This window comes from Hoplias malabaricus, chromosome 3 (assembly GCF_029633855.1).
Source record: "Hoplias malabaricus isolate fHopMal1 chromosome 3, fHopMal1.hap1, whole genome shotgun sequence".
In the NCBI taxonomy this organism is placed as follows: Eukaryota; Metazoa; Chordata; class Actinopteri; order Characiformes; family Erythrinidae; genus Hoplias; species Hoplias malabaricus.
Window position 1 is genome coordinate 79,965,728 of NC_089802.1, and position 16,276 is coordinate 79,982,003.

General features: G+C 42.2%; 1 protein-coding gene across 1 annotated transcript; it reads left to right on the forward strand.

The window, feature by feature from the left end:
* Positions 1-475: 475 nt before the first annotated feature.
* LOC136692920 (CD276 antigen homolog) lies at positions 476-8,550 on the forward strand. Its single transcript, XM_066666647.1, has 5 exons — positions 476-640; positions 4,610-4,673; positions 4,913-5,233; positions 5,625-5,978; positions 8,154-8,550. The coding sequence occupies exons 2-5, from the start codon at positions 4,613-4,615 to the stop codon at positions 8,315-8,317; spliced, it is 900 nt and encodes a 299-aa protein (XP_066522744.1). The 5' UTR covers positions 476-640; positions 4,610-4,612; the 3' UTR covers positions 8,318-8,550.
* The last annotated feature ends 7,726 nt before the right edge of the window (positions 8,551-16,276 follow it).

Consider the following 16,276-nt stretch of genomic DNA (forward strand, 5'->3'; position numbering starts at 1 on the left):
AGACACAGAGAGAACACACCACACTCCTCACAGACACTCACCCGGAGCGGGACCCTGGAGGTCCCTGGAGCTGTGACAGAGACCTGCTACTACCTGCTACTTCACACTGCCACCCGAGTTACAGTGTGCCTTTGGTAATAGATTCAGACCAGGACCCTGTTTCATTTCTAAAGTAACTCAGAAGCTATGCACCTGTCCATCTACTGACAGGAAGTTTCACAGCCCTTCCCTTCCTCAGTTATCTGACTTTGTTCAGAGAATGAACCATACTATGAAGATAAATCAGTGATATAAGTATTTGAATCTGAATTTTGAATACTTGAATTATATTTCTTTGAATGCAATGTTGAAACAATGAATGCTTTGTGTTTTCCAAAGTTTGGAGTCACTCCAGGAAAACGATCCCCTCCCTCCGCAGGATCCCCTCCCTCCCTCCTTCAGACCCACAACTACAGCCCTACTCACAGACACAGAGAAGATTAAAAACACTACAATCCCGCGATATATTCAACAAATATTCAATAACAACCTTCTGTTAGCGCCTCGGGCACTGCGCCTGCGCAGAGGAACTCGGGGAAAAGGACGGAGTTTACCTCAGGGTCCGCTCTTCAGTCCGAGGACCAGCTCTGTCTCTGTCTCTGTGAGTAACAGCGCTGTCACACTTTACTCTCGCTTTACGGACATTGTTGGGCTTAAAATAACTCTATAAAACTATAAACTGTGTATAAGACCGGACTGGAGGACTGCAGTTGGAAAATAGGTTCAAAAACGTCTAAAACTGTTAGCCCCGCCCACTCCTCTGTGAGTGAACGGAGCAGAAGGGAATTTTAAATAATTACACACCGAGTATTTTTAGACAGCTGTGTTCTGTTAAATCCAGAATCCTGAATATCCCCCAGTGTTTTATTTCACATTTAAAGGGGTATGGCCATTAGGGCACACTATACCGTGTTTGTGGAGAGGTTTATCCAGGAATCCATTATAAAAGTCTTCTTTAATAAAGTTACTTTGCCTCTGCAGCGAATCAACAGTCAGCTGTGTCATAAACAAACTGCCACTGAGTCACACTCACAGATGATTTGGAGAGAGACCAGTTTTATCACGAATAAAACTCTACATCTTTCACTCTTCAGATGTTATTTAAGGAGCAGGAGTTCCAGAATAAAGAGTACTGTGAAGTTTACAGAAGTGATCAGATCGCTAGCTGCTCTCTCTACACAGCTCTGACTGCTCTGTACAGGGTTGAGCCCAAAATTAATCCGTGCCCTATTCACTATATACTTCACTACATAGTGAACAATGTAGGGAATAGAGTCAGGGGATATTTGGAACATGCCTCACCTTCTATATGACAGAAGTATGTTGGAGCGAGCTCCCAGAACCCACTGAGAATGAACTGAAGGCTCTGCAGCTCAAAAAAAAGGGGCATTTGACCTGATGCCATGTTGTATACTATACACTCTTTTGAGGGATTACTCCTAAATACACACCACAAATAAACACTTGGATGTCTTCACTGAGGTATCGTTGCTGTCAGTACTTTTAGGTCTCAGATTATACAAATATGAGGAACCCTGACCCACCCACCCCCCAAAATAGCACCCTAGATAGCTGAGGAATGTTGGCAGAGTTGGCTCAAATCTGGTTTCTGACAGTAATCAGAGCTGGTCCAGAGTAAACTGGACTTGGCCCAGTGTATTTTTGAACACAGAGTGACTTATATTACATTACACAGGAGCAGTCAAGAATCTCAGGATGCTGGATGACTGGAGTTGGGACACTAAACAAATTGTGCATAAAAACTGAATGCAATGATGTGGAGATGGCAAATGTCAATATTTTATTCGTAATAAAACATAGATGACAGATCAAAAGTTTAATCTGAGTAAATGTAACATTTTAAAGGAAAAATATGTTGATTCAAAATTTCAGTGTCAACAAATCCCAAAAAAGTTGGGACAAGTAGCAATAAGTGGCTGGAAAAAGGAAATTGAGCATATAACGAACAGCTGGAAGACCAATTAACACTAATTAGGTCAATTGACAACATGACTGGGTATAAAAAGAGCTTCTCAGAGTGTCAGTGTCTCTCTGAAGCCAAGATGGTAAGAGGATCACCAATTCCACCATTGTTGGGCAGAAAGATAGTGCAGCGATACCAGAATGGTGTTACCCAGCGTAAAATAGCAAAGACTTTTAAGTTCTCATCATCAACCGTGCGAAACATCATCAAAAGATTCAGAGAATCTGGAACAATTGCTGTGTGTAAGGGTCAAGGCCGTAAAACTCTACTGGATGCTCGTGATCTCCGGGCCCTTAAACGTCACTGCACCTCAAACAGGAACGCCACTGTCAAGGAAATAACAGAACGGGCTCAGGAATACTTCCAGAAAGCATTGTCAGTGAACACAATCCACCGTGCCACCCGCTGTTGCCAGCTGAAACTCTACAGTGCAGAGAGGAAGCCATTTCTAAGCAAGCTCCACAAGCTCAGACGTTTGCACTGGGCCAGGGGTCTTTTAAAATGGAGTGTGGCAAAGTGGAAGACTGTTCTGTGGTCAGATAAGTCACGATTTGAAGTCCTTTATGGAACACTGGGACGCCATGTCATCCGGACCAGAGAGGACAAGGATAACCCACTGCATCACTGATGGTATGGGGTTGCATGAGTGCTTGTGGCATGGGCAGCTTGCATGTCTGGAAAGGCACCATTAATGCAGAGAACTATGTTCAGGTTCTAGAACAACATATGCTTCCATCTAGACATCATCTCTTTCAGAGAAGACCCTGCATTTTTCAACAAGATAATGCCAGACCACATTCTGCAGCAATCACAACATCATGGCTACGTAGGAGAAGGATCCGGGGACTGAAATGGCAGCCTGCAGTCCAGATCTTTCACCTGTAGAGAACATTTGGCGCATCATAAAGAGGAAGGTGCGACAAAGAAGGCCCAGGACGATTGAACAGTTAGAGGCCTGTATTAGACATGAATGGGAGAGCATTCCTATTTCTGAACTTGAGAAACTGGTCTCCTCTGTCCCCAGACGTCTGAGTGTTGTAAGAAGAAGGGGGGATGCCACACAGTGGTAAAAAATGGCCTTGTCCCAACTTTTTGGGGGATTTGTTGACGCCGTGAAATTTTGAATCAACACATTTTTCCCTTAAAATGATACATTCTCTCAGTTTAAACTTTTGATCTGTGATTTGTGTTCTATTCTGAATAAAATATTAGATGTTGGCTCCTCCTCATCATTGCATTCAGTTTTTATTCACAATTTGTTTAGTGTCTCAACTTTTTTTGGAATCCGGTTTGTATTAAAAGACTGTTGAACCAAGAGTGACACTAGAGTCTTTTCACCTACAGTGTGTTAAACATGAGTCTTGTTACAGAAATGATAATAGGACGTTAGAGCCATAAAACACCATGGTACTTTACATACTTTTGTACTTTTACTGAAGTAGACTTCTACAATGAGGACTTCTATTTTTACTGGAGTAATAATTTAACTTGAGTATCTGAATTTTAACTCAGTACATAGTGTGTGTACTTCGTAAACAGGAATTTATTCCCACAGGAAATGGAGGAACACTTCTGTTGTATTTCTCCACACAAGCACTTACCCATTAAAATAAACCCTAAACAAACCAAAATATATGAGCTCTGTCAAACTGTACAATAAAGGATGGCCAAATGGAAACACGTTCACTCAGACACCTTACACCTGTGACCCTTTACTCTCGCCGCTAGATGGCAGTAATGCGCCATTCACTTTTATCTTCACTCACTCAAAATGTTTCAGTGTTCACCACAGACATCATTATACACACAGCATCATCTAAAATTAAAAACAAAAACAAAGAACGTGATGGGCACACTGGTTCCATCTATCGGCCAGAGTTTGTAATGCGCTTAAATTTCCCTGGAAAACTCACTTGTATGTTTAATGTATAATCTTAGGTCATGTCCCTTAAGGGGCTCCATACACAGTTTTAACACCAACCAAATGAAAAAGAGCCATTCTGCTAAATCTGTCACATTTACATTATGTAATTATGATGCTGTCCCTGTTATTTAAATAAATAAATAAAACAATAAAAGCGCTAAAATATATTTCTTGCCAACTGATACATAAGGCGCTTCATAATTCCGCCACGAGATGCCGCTAATGTGCACTGTGTAATTCACCTTCGAGCCATGAACTGTTTTGTTACAGTTAAGAGGAAAGCTTCTGTGTTTAAGAAACTAATCACTAATTTCCGCGTTTTAAAGCAGTAAATGACAAAGTTTAAATCTCATTTGTGTAAAATTAAGCACAATTAAAGCTCCTCTCTCCGCTGCGATTAGCTACGACAGTGGTGTACGCATGCGCATTGCACAATGCCCTGGTCCCCGAGCTGTCAGTCAATAACTCTTTAGCTGCTGAGGAAACCCGCCCGTGTAAAAGGTTTGTACCAGAACTGCTCCAAAAAACGGGCGCAGGACTCGGATCTCTCTCAAAAATCAGGAAGTAGACGTCATTTTTTGCAAGTGATAAGTTTTGCGTTTGAGAGCAAATGTTTGTGTGTTTTATTTTGTCACAAATCTGAGTCTGTGTGATTCCCTCAGGACATGGCTGTGAAGATCATCCTGATCCTCCTCTTGTTCTCTGTTCATCTGGGAAACGCTCAGAGTGAGTTTCTCTGTTTTCTAAACTTCCACAAAAGTCAAATCACATGTTACTCATTAAAATGAAATCATCATAAATCTTACAGGAACCAACCGCTGCGTTTATCTTCTGTTTCTCATTCTGAGATTGTTGTGTGAATATTATGAGATTATCCCTGATATTCACTACTACATTTATCTCACACAGGTTCTAGGTGTAAGCTTTTTATTTTAATTTATAAACATTTCATATGATTTACACAGAGGTTCTGGACGTGGAGTGTCAGTCTGTTGTTGGAGTCGTCGAAGAGAACACAACCATCCCCTGCACTTTCAAGCTTCCACCTGAATATAATGATGTTATTATCAACGAAGCAACGATTAAAAGATGGACACCTCCACTCTTTTATATCAATTATAATGACAATGTAGTTAAAGGAGATCCTCGAATTATACTTCCTTCTAGAACTGATCCGTCTCTGCTCTTCACCAACACCACCGTCTCTGATGAGGGAGAGTATGAATACGAGCTACAGACCAGCCGTGGTGTGATAAAGAGCACAACATTCAGTCTGAGAGTCACAGGTGAGTGCTGCCCTTCTTCAGTGAAAGCCCTTGTTAATGAAGCTCTGTGGGGCTGGGGCTGAAGAGCAGGGCTCTGTAAGAAATCATTTCTTAATCAGTGACACCATCTTAAATCTAAATGTGAGGACTTCACATCACTCCAGAGGGGGAGGGGTGTGTGTGTGTGATGTTAGTTATAGTTTAATCCTTTTTAATATCTACTTTAGGTCATTTACAGCTCAACACACTTGGAGGAGAACACTAACCGTTCTGCTCCATCAGCTCAGTCCTTTACTATTGTTATATTTCTTATAAAACGTGCAGCTCACAGGAGATTAAAACTGTTTTGTCGTCACAGTTTGCTCCAAAGAGCGGGTTCCTTTTACACTGTGTGTGTTGTCTCTGTTTTCAGCGGAGTTCAGCCCACCCGTCATTAATTCATGGCCTGAAGGAATCAAAGCTGATGTCGCACCTGTACTGTACTGTAACACTAGCGGTGGATATCCAGCAGGGAGCATTCACTGGTTCAACAACAATGGAGTCCCCGTGACAGAGAAAGCCACACTGGAGATAACGGAGAGAGACGACAAACTTCTGACAATGTCCAGTAAACTGACCCTCAACGTCAATGACCTGATCTGGGAGGCCTTCTTGTGTTTTGTTCTCAACAGCAGCTTCAGGGATGAAGGTCTGACCAGCTTCTATGAAGCAGAAGAGACCGGCTTCAGTGTAGTAGGAAAGATCAGCTTCACGCTGCAGCCGACAGGTAACTACTTCATTATTTACATTTACATTGATGACCTCAGTGGGGTCCACGTGGGTAGAACAGGGTCCAGCTGAGTCCAGGAGGGGCACGGGGCTCTGGGGGGGTGGTACGGGGGCTGTTAGTGTGACCCAGGCGGGCTGCTGTAGCGGGTGAATGTGGAGAGTCCAGTAACTCTCTCTGTGTGGGGTCTCTATATGGAGAAGGCTTAGGGTGTTTGACACCTGTAGTGGGTTTGCTCCGATCTGAATCAGTTACAGAGTGTAAACTTGGAGCGTTTTCCCCTGGGAAGGTTCCTGTGTTCTGGACTAGTGCAGGTTTCTGTTCTGTCCCTGACTTTAACCAACACTGGGTACAGGAGGCACTTAGATCAGACCTTCTGAATAGATCAGACCTGCTGAATAGATCACAGACCTGCTGAATAGATTAGACCTGCTGAATAGATCAGACCTACTGAATACTCTGGAGCTGCCACCTTTTCAACAAGAAAAATCAGACTTACCTCGGCCCCAAACACATTTCAGGTCAAATTTCATTAGATTCACCTCAAACACAATATTTTTTGATAAAAACCCAAAACAAAACAGTAAAAATAACATGAATATATACAATAGGGGTCTGCACTGATGTCTCCTTCCTGCCAGGACACACCCCTCAGTCAGACTTAGAGGCTACACACTCAGCTTCACTTAAAAACGATGGTCTTCAATGGGCCTTTAATAAAGAAAATGGATTTATACAGAACCCTGAACACTCACAGAACCCTTTGCATGATTTATTTTCCACGGATCATTCTCAATGGCCATGGAGTGACGTAACAGTCTCATGAATTCAGATCTGACTGTTCACACATCGCCACAGATCGGATATGGATCGGATCTCAGTAACACATATGAGAGCGGCCCAAATCTGATTTAAAAAGCTCAGATTCAGTGCGTTTCTGCTGTTCACACCGACACATGAACGACCCGTCTGTGTCACACATGAAGAAACTGATCTGATTCAGGCCACTTTTACCTGCCGTGTGAACGCAGCCTTGGAGCCTTTTTTAAAGATTCGACATAGAAACATTTACAGAGTATTTTCCATCGCTCCGAGGAGACATTACACAGCGCGGAAAATCCAGTAAAAGTGCTAAGGGTTCTCTGGTGTTCATGGTTCTACACAGAACCACTGTAATTAGTGAAAAACCCTCAGAGAACATAATTTAAAGAGAATAACAGTGAAACTGGGACTGAAACCAGTGCTGAGCTGATTAAATTAAAGGCAGTGAGAGTGGACAGTGATCCCCACACTGCGCTCAGTGAGGTCTGTGCAGGTCAAACACAGAAGGAATGAGACTCAGTGAAAACCTGGAGAGCAATACTTTTAAAAAATATTAAAACTCATACTTCAACCTATAAACACTCAAACTTCATCTTTAAACCGTTTCAACTGGGATTAAAAATAACATACTACTATATGCTTTCTGTGGCACTGTAACACACCAATCAGCTTTTTGATTAAATATGGTTTAGAGAAGAATAGTTTACTTAATTAGTAATTTCACACTTTACAAGGTAAACAAAAGTTTTTCTCTGTGTCTTGTTTATTTTCTACAAAGCCCCGTACGTGCGCAGAGAATTGTGGGTAACTGAGGGCCATGAAAGATATGTTTGTTGCATACTTTAATTCCCTCCGAACCTAGGCTGCATTTCTCGGCTGAATACAAAGGATCCTTCACATTGGAACAGCCTCAGCCTCAGCCCAGGCTTGGGAACGCAGCTCATGATGGCTGCCTATCACACTGAAATCTGATTGGCTAGCTAACTGTAGTGGGCAGAATTTCTCAGCTTTCCAGTTTCAGAAATAAGCCCCACCCACCAGGTCAGCCAATCACATGCCAGGTTCTATTATCAGCTCCAGCCAGTCTCTTTGTGCTGTATCTAAATTGTGGAGAGAGAACAGGAGAAAAAAGAAAAACCCAAAGCAGAACAGAACACAGACATGAAGCAGAGGGACGTAACAGTGTGGTGTTTAAGCAGCAGCAGAGTTCAGACCAACTTTTCTCTTCTTAACCATTCCCCAAACATCAGAGTAAAACACTAATGTGTCAGAGTTTTAGTCACTGGAAGATTAACACAAACTACATCCAGTTTCAACAAAACAAACGTGTGTGTGTGTGTGTGTTTTAAACAGACTATCTGGAACTGGAGTGTCAGTCTGCTGTGGGAGTCATAGGAGAGAACACAACGATCCCCTGCTCTTTCAGTTCATTTCAGGGAGATGAGGATATTATTATTTATTCATTGTGGATTATGTCAAATTTCTGGATTGGTACATATCAACGTGGAAGTCAATGAATCTGAAGGAGATCCTCAAGTTCAACTTCCTTCTAGAACTGATCCGTCTCTGCTCTTCACCAACATCACCAAATTTGATTATGGAGTTTATCAGTACTATCTCCTGACCAACCGTGGGATGATGGTTGAAAGATTCAAGCTCAGTGTCACAGGTGAGTGCTGCCCTTCTTCAGTGTAAGCCCTTGTTAATTATATTATATTTTAGATCTGACTGGTTTATCAATCTCTTAGGAAGATAGCAACTGTAAATTTAATATGTTTAGTACTTTGACCCAAATTCTATGACAGAGCGTAACCAGTAAACACAAAAACAACACATTCATTCTCACAAATCTAATTCCATAAGGGACTCATGAATAGAAGAGAGTTTTTGTAAGATGATACAACCTCGATTAAGAAAGAATTAATCATTGTACTAAGGAAAAATATACAAAAACTTTGAGCAGGCACAGAAACAAAGGACTCTTTGAAGTCTGATATGGGCTTTGATTAGAGGAACCTTCCTTAAGTCTTTGTCTGGTCCAATCCTCAATCCCTGAGGACCAATCAGGCCTTCAAGGCGGGTTTCCTAAAACCTAGTATTAAAACCTGTGGCACAGATTAAAAAATTCTCAGTTCCAGTTCAGTTCAGAACTTTCTAGAGAAGCTTCTTCAGAAGCTCTTCAGATCTCTCTTATGGCTCTCTCCTAAAACAGGCTTAGACACTTCCAGGAGGGTCCAGGCAGAACAAACCCAGAACATAGAAAGAAAATGTAGAGAGAGAAGAAAAGAGGAGGGGAGGAATGAAGGAAAAACTTAGATTCACCAAAGGGTTAATCTGCTTCCAGTCAGGAAGCTCAGCTAGAAATTACAACAAAAGTTTAATTTTCATTTCTAGCAGTAATATAAGAAGCTATAATTAGAGGCTTTAACGCCCAGAGCATGAAAGAGACCTCAGACCTCTGACCCTCAAAGTGGTGACAAGACTTTCAGGATCATCGACGAAGGAGAAGGCCACATGGTCCTTCAGGGTGATCACCTTTTGAGCAAAGGCCCAGGAGAGACCTGCATGGCCGTATCCGGCACAAGGAGGAAGATCAGCGATGACAGAGAGTCCCCACAGAGACCTTCAGATCTTCCACTCCTCTCCAGGGATACGGAAGGTCACTGGTTGAATTCTTTCATTGCTCAGGAGGTTGGTGCTGAATCGTTGCTGGATAAACTATAGCCTTTTTAGAGTTTAGGGTAATTATCATAGAGAAATTCCCTTCATATATTAATCTCCCTGTTCCCCTCATGTATCGCTGTAATCCATTTCATTATATGAATGTTTAATCAATATTCATTATTTGATATTATTATTAATAAACCATTTGTGTGATAAAACCAATCCTTGGTTATTTGTGTGTGCACTTTTCTTGTATGGAATTATTACTTCTAGTTCAGATTCAATTTCAGAGTCAAGAACCTACGGCGGGTCAATGATCATAATTCATTAATAATAATTAATTCTAGTTAATCCTGCTGTATAATATGTAAAGTCATCTAACATGATGGCCTACTCGTCTACGCTAAAATTGGACAGGTAAAGACACTACATATTATTTAATGGCTCCCAAACATGGAGTTTAGCAAAATGAATTAAATAATTAATTATTAATCAAATAATAATTCATTATCACTGACTTCGCTGTGTGTGTGTTTGTGTATGTGTGTGTGATTTAAACAGGGTATGTAGACGTGGAGTGTCAGTCTGCTGTGGGAGTCGTAGGAGAGAACACGACCATCCCCTGCTCTTTCAATTCAGTTTGGAGAGATCTGAATTTAAGTATTGCATCAGTGGTGGTTGCAGGGTTAGACTGGCTCGAAACTGAAGAAAGACCGCGAGTTCGACATTCTTCTAGCACTGATCCGACTCTGCTCTTCACCAACATCAGCGTCTCTATTGAAGGACAATATCTATACTGTGTCTCTCACATGCCCGATTATCTACCAGTGGTGTTTTCATTATTCAGTCTGAGAGTCACAGGTGAGTGCTGCCCTTCTTCAGTGAAGGCCCTTGTTAATGAAGCTCTGTGGGGCTGGGGCTGAAGAGCAGGGCTCTGTAAGAAATCATTTCTTAATCAGTGACACCATCTTAAATCTAAATGTGTCCTGAACTGAGGGGCGTTAATCAGGAGTGTGTTCCTCTCTTCACTGCAGTAACACTCCCTGCTCTAATGGGAGGACTTTACTCTAGGTGTTAGAACATAGCTGTGAGGATCTGATGGAGTTCAGCCTCATCATCATCAGTGAGGGTCAGGGGCTGGTGTTGGGGATTAGTTCTGAAACACAGTGTGGATCACAGATTAGTCCCTGGTCTCCTGTGTTTACAGAAGGGGCACTAGCTGCAACCAGCCGCCCGTTAAACCCACACCTGCAGATGATTAGTGTGAACACCGTAACCACATTCACTTAACCTCTTCACGTCTGTACATCACCTGCTCCCTTCTTTAAACTGACGCTGAGGAAAACTGAGGGGTACAGGAAGATATTTTAAATGCAGTGGACAGAAGGGACGTCTTCGTTTATCAAACGTGAGACATGAGCTCTACACTTTTGGAGGAGAACTCTATAAATTCTGCTCCATCAGCTCAGTGCACTCACTGTTATTGTTATAATTCTATAAAGTGCAGCTCATGGGAGAATTCAAACTGCTCTGTCGTCCCTGAAGGAGCCAAAAGGGGTCATGTTTAAAATCTCTGACACCTCCTGGCCACTAGGTGTCAGTATCACTGCTGTTCCTTTAACATTGTGTGTGTTGTCTCTGTTTTCAGCGGAGTACGACCCACCAGTCATTAATTCAGTTCCTGAAGAGATTAAAGTCGGAGACAGAGCTGAACTGCACTGCAGCACTAGCGGTGGATATCCAGCAGGGGGCATTCACTGGTTCGACAGCACTGGAGCCAACTGGACAGAGAGAGCCACACTGGAGATAACGGAGAGAGACGACAGACTGCTGACAATGTCCAGTAAACTGCCCCTTACTGTCACTGACCTGAGTCTGGAGTCCTTCAGGTGTGTCGTTCTCAACAGCAGCTTCAGTGAAGTAGGAGAGGCCAGCTCCATGCCCTAGAGGATAGGTAACTGCTTCATTATTTACATTTACACCTTCTCTCCACCAGCCCACATTAGTGAGGTAACACATGGAGGTGAACAGAGTCCAGCTAGGTCCAGGAGGGGCATGGGGCTCTGTTGTGGGGGCGGGGGGTTGTGAGTGGGACCCAGGTGGGAAGCTCAGTCATAAATAAATACACACGCTGACAGCCCAAAGGTCATGGGAGAGCAGAGTGTAAATTCATTATGAAATGAATCATAACCGACTTAAATAAGAATAAAATCATGTTACATTGACGTCTGTATAAAACAATGAAGGTATTTTCCTTCTCCTGTAAAGTTACTGTATTTGAGACATGTTCACATCTCTAAATATTTATTGGAGCCCACACTGCTGTGTTCTCCAGGGAACTGCAGGGTGTGTATCTATTCTCCAGACAGGAATCTTCCACTACACTACAGTCTGAGAGGAGTTCTCCAAACAGTAGAGTGGGCTTAGATCACTGAGGAGGTGCTGATGTGTTTGTAACAGTGTGTTGCTGGGTGCTTTACAGATGTCTTGGTCAGAAGGGTTCTGTAAAAGAGGTTTTAAATCTGAGTCCTGTTTCCTGATCACAGGAACGCTAATAAATAAAATAGTGCAGAGGGTAAGGCCCTGAGATCTAGAAAGAATGAGTAAAATCACAGCTGTAATCTACACCACGGACATCATCTTACTGAGCTCTGTACGTCTAGTTACTGTGAGTCTTTTATAGTGTTTTAGATTTTATTACAATCCCCTTTTACAAAAACGTTGGAACGCTGCAAAATGTACGTGTTGCTGGCTTCAAATTTAAATATTTTTTAAAAACTGTAAACTTCAGCAGTTTCCAAATTTCATACGTGGCCTTTGTTCAGTTTTCAGTTAAATATAGGGTTTAAATTATTTGAAAATCATTTAGTTTTTTTTCCCACTTTCTCCACAGTGTCTCAGTGTTTTCTGTGTTTGTAGATGTTTCTCATCAGGAAACTGCTGTTAGAATATTATACACTTATTCAATATGTTTTTGCTTTTTTATTGTTTTTAAAAATACAATAATTCAGTAAAAATGAAAATGGAAATGGAACAGAGATTGGGGAAGAAAATGTTCCCAAACCTTATTAGTATTAGAGGAGAAGTTTGTTTGGGAAAAGTGAACAAAGGATGCCAGGGGAGACTGGCTACCTCCACAATACTGAGGTTTGAGGAGTACTCCCAACTGAACAGAACCCACAAACAGTAGATGAAGGGCAAGACCCCTCAGCCTCCTGAGCAAGAGACTGGGGAAGATGAGAACTGAGACGTACTAATATCAGCTGACGTCCAGCACATGATAAAGCACACAAAAGAACCAGCAAACTCTGCTGTGTTCCTAGAGCCTTTTTATAGGTAGCTCCACAGGTGCAAAGTGTCAAGGCTAATTTCTGAGTTGCCGTCCTCTAGTGGCCGAAGCTGGACCAGCACCCTGACCAACCCTTACAATTTCATTGTCACAATAATAAACACTGGTTTATAGGATGCGTTTAATAACAGGGTTTATTCCTATGGTGCAGTGGAAGTATTTGGATGGAAATAAAATCACAGAGGTACTCTAGGAATATTTACATTAACCCACCTCCTCCTGTAAAATGAATTCTGTCAGGGCTCTCTGCCCTAAAGGAGACATTTGATCAAATCTCATGATGGTTTTTATGATTTTTCAGGTGGTCCAGATTCCTCCTCAGGCTCTGTGCTGCACCAGGTTGGACTTGTAGTTTTAGCTCTGGTTTTAATCATCCCGGGACTGGCCCTCATCATCTGGTGATTCAGACACAGAAAGAGTCTCAGCAGAGTGAGTATCAGCAGCTCTCAGGAACACCAGTGCTCTAGGACCATGAGGAGGCCTACTGTCAGAACTGACCCCTACACTGGGAAACACGGGCTGTTCCTCTGTGTGTTCCTGAGGGTTCTCATGTTCTGTGTGAGACGCAGAGTGAGAAATATGAGAAATTTAGTTTTAAAGGAGATATATTCTCCCCCGTATCCACAGTGGAACACAGCTGTGGGTCTTAATTAAAGCCCTGAAAGTGAAAGTCCTGATTCCTCTGGAAACTTCCACTGGAGTTTAAACTACAGCAGATTTATTTTAGAGTGGTTTTATTCTGACACTGAACACCCCCCTGACCCTGAGCTCTGTGTCCTTTTCTCCAGGGGCTCCTCATGAACCTGCTGCTGGAGGAGGTGCTGATGTTGTTTTATGCAGGTTGGTCCTGCTGCTGTTATATTAAGATATATCTGGACCTCTCTCTCTCTTTCTCTCTCTCTCTGTGTGTGTGTGTGTGTGTGTGTGTGTGTGTGTGTGTGTGTGTGTTTTATTCCTGTGGTGGATGGAAAGCCTGGTGTCTGTGTTTCTCCACAGAGACGCCCCTGAAGAAGGAGGAGGAGGAGAATGAGGTGAAGGAGGAGGAGGAGGAGGAAGAGGCCTGAATCTCAGTAAATAAATATAAACTGCACTACAATCTACAGAAAATGCCACAGTGGGGATCGGTCTCCAGGAGCGGTCACTGTTGACCAGTTCAGACTCCTGCACCGACTGATGGACTGTGAGCGTCAGTGAGACGGAGCTGAAGCAGCTGCCCATGGGTCTCTGATATAAAACACTGTGTAAATAACAGTGATGAAGTGGTTAGTGTCTCTCCGCTCCAGACGCAGCAGACGGAGTCGGACTGTGAGGAATGAAGTGGTGAAGTCTGATCTTTCTTTATTGACGAATGAAACACTGCTATGACTTTTCTGTTTCCTTCTTCTGCTTCTTCTTTTTAAAACCACTTCCTCCACTGCGTGGGTTCTCAATGCTCTTTAAAGAAGTGATTTTACTGATTTTCGCTTGTTATTTTTTCATTGATCTATTGTTGCCAGGTAACTCATTATTAACCTGTGGAGAGCTCTTGTCTGGAGCTGGGTGCAGCTTTAATTCAGTATCGAAACCTTTTCAGTTCCTTTATTTTAATGATGACAAACAATACAGAAATTTAAAGTTGTTTATAAATAACAGCCACCATCTCAGTGTCAGAGGCTACGTTCACGCAGCAGGAACAAATGCCCCATTAATGTGACACAGATGTGTTGGTTGTGAATCTGAAACATTGAGTCTGACGTTTTAAAATCAGATTTGGGCGACTTTCGTGTGTGGAATTGAGATCTGATCCGTATCTGATCTGTGGCAGTGCGACTCTGTGTGAACAGTCAGATCTGAATTAACGTGACTGTACATCACTCCGGCTCTGAAACTGATCTCCGGACTATGGTACAAAGTGTTTTCATTTTAATTTGAGGTGTTTAGGACGTGGGAACAGACGGTTAAAGCATTTACACTTTGTCAAAACTACTGAAAAAACTTGTGAAACTCTTTAATCAAGGCTCCTGTGTCATTTATGAGAAAATAAAACTTTGTATTAAATATGTAAACCCAGGCCTTTTTTCGATTTTCCATCTGAAACTACATACCCCAATCTAGAGGCTATCTGTTCAGATAGTGAATAAGCTAGAGGCATTATCATGATTTATTTTTACAGAAAACCCTTGAAATTTGTAAAAGAAACCATTTAGAGTCCTGAAATATACATGAAGTGGTCAAAAGCTTATGAAAACCACAAAAAAAATGTTGGCGCTTGTCTTATTTTTGAAAAAAAAAAAAATGTTAGTGACTATAAACTGAAGATTTCCTGAGTCCTATTTCTTTTTTCTTTTTAAAATTTTGTCTCCAAGGGTCTATTTTCACAATCTAAAATTTGGAGTTGATACCTCCTACTGATTTGAATTTATTGAAGCTGGAGCAGACCGTGGACAAGTGTCTCTTTAGGCCCCAAGCTCTCCATGTAAGAGGTCTGCCTGGGGCTGGGACTGGGGCAAGGCTGCCTGCTAAGCCAACCCCAGTCACTAGAGGGAGACAGAGACACTCTTAATTTGGGGCAATTGGTTCCACCTGGGCTACCCCTACTTAAGGGAAGCCAACACACACCTCTGTGCTCAGTCTTGGGTTTCCTCTTTTCAGAGTGCTGTGCAAGTCTGGCTGGTAATTTGGTAAAGGCTCTTGAGTTTTCTCCTGGGTCTCTCTCTATCTTCTGTTTCTCCACCAGAGCTTTCTCTCTGGTTTCTCCAGGGATTCAATATTGTCTTTGTTACCTTTTTTTAGTGTAAATAATTTATTAGAAATAAGTTGTGTTCTATCTTTAATTTCTTTTGTCTCATCTTGTCCCTCCCTTTTGTTTTGGGAAGCTCTCTTGCCTTTTTGTTTTCTTTTGCTCAATTCTGAGCTGATCAGTTTTCCCCTGACATCTTACGTTTTCCTCTTGTGTTTCATTTAGTCTCGGTGTTCCTAACTTCCAGAGTTAGGCTTGTGTGTCTCTGCACTTGAGGCCTTTCTCTAGTGCTCTGTTGGTGGCTTGCCCTATTTCAATCCACCCCTGGGTGAGCTGCCACGTTACACTCCATAAGGAAAATTATTACTTTTACTGCAAAAATACAGTAATACTCAGTTTATTTCTGATGTTTCTCACTGAGTACACTGTTCCTTTAAATGTCAGATGCGAGAGCTACGCTCTGATTAGCTGTAGAGCTAGGCAGCCTCCCCCACACCCCCTGCTGCATTTAAATGACCTCAGTGAGGGAAATAAAGAAATAAGCTTTCAAAACATGTTTATTGACTTGATTACTGTTTATGGAGCTTCTGGCTGTTAAACAGAACCGTTTGAGTCTGGTTCTGTTAGGCACTGGAAATATTTGCGCTTTCAGCATGTTTGCTGCATTTTGCTCCCGCCTCCTTGGGTGTGCATCGCCATAACTCTGCCCCTGATTGGGCTATCGACTTGATGTCGCTAGAAAGC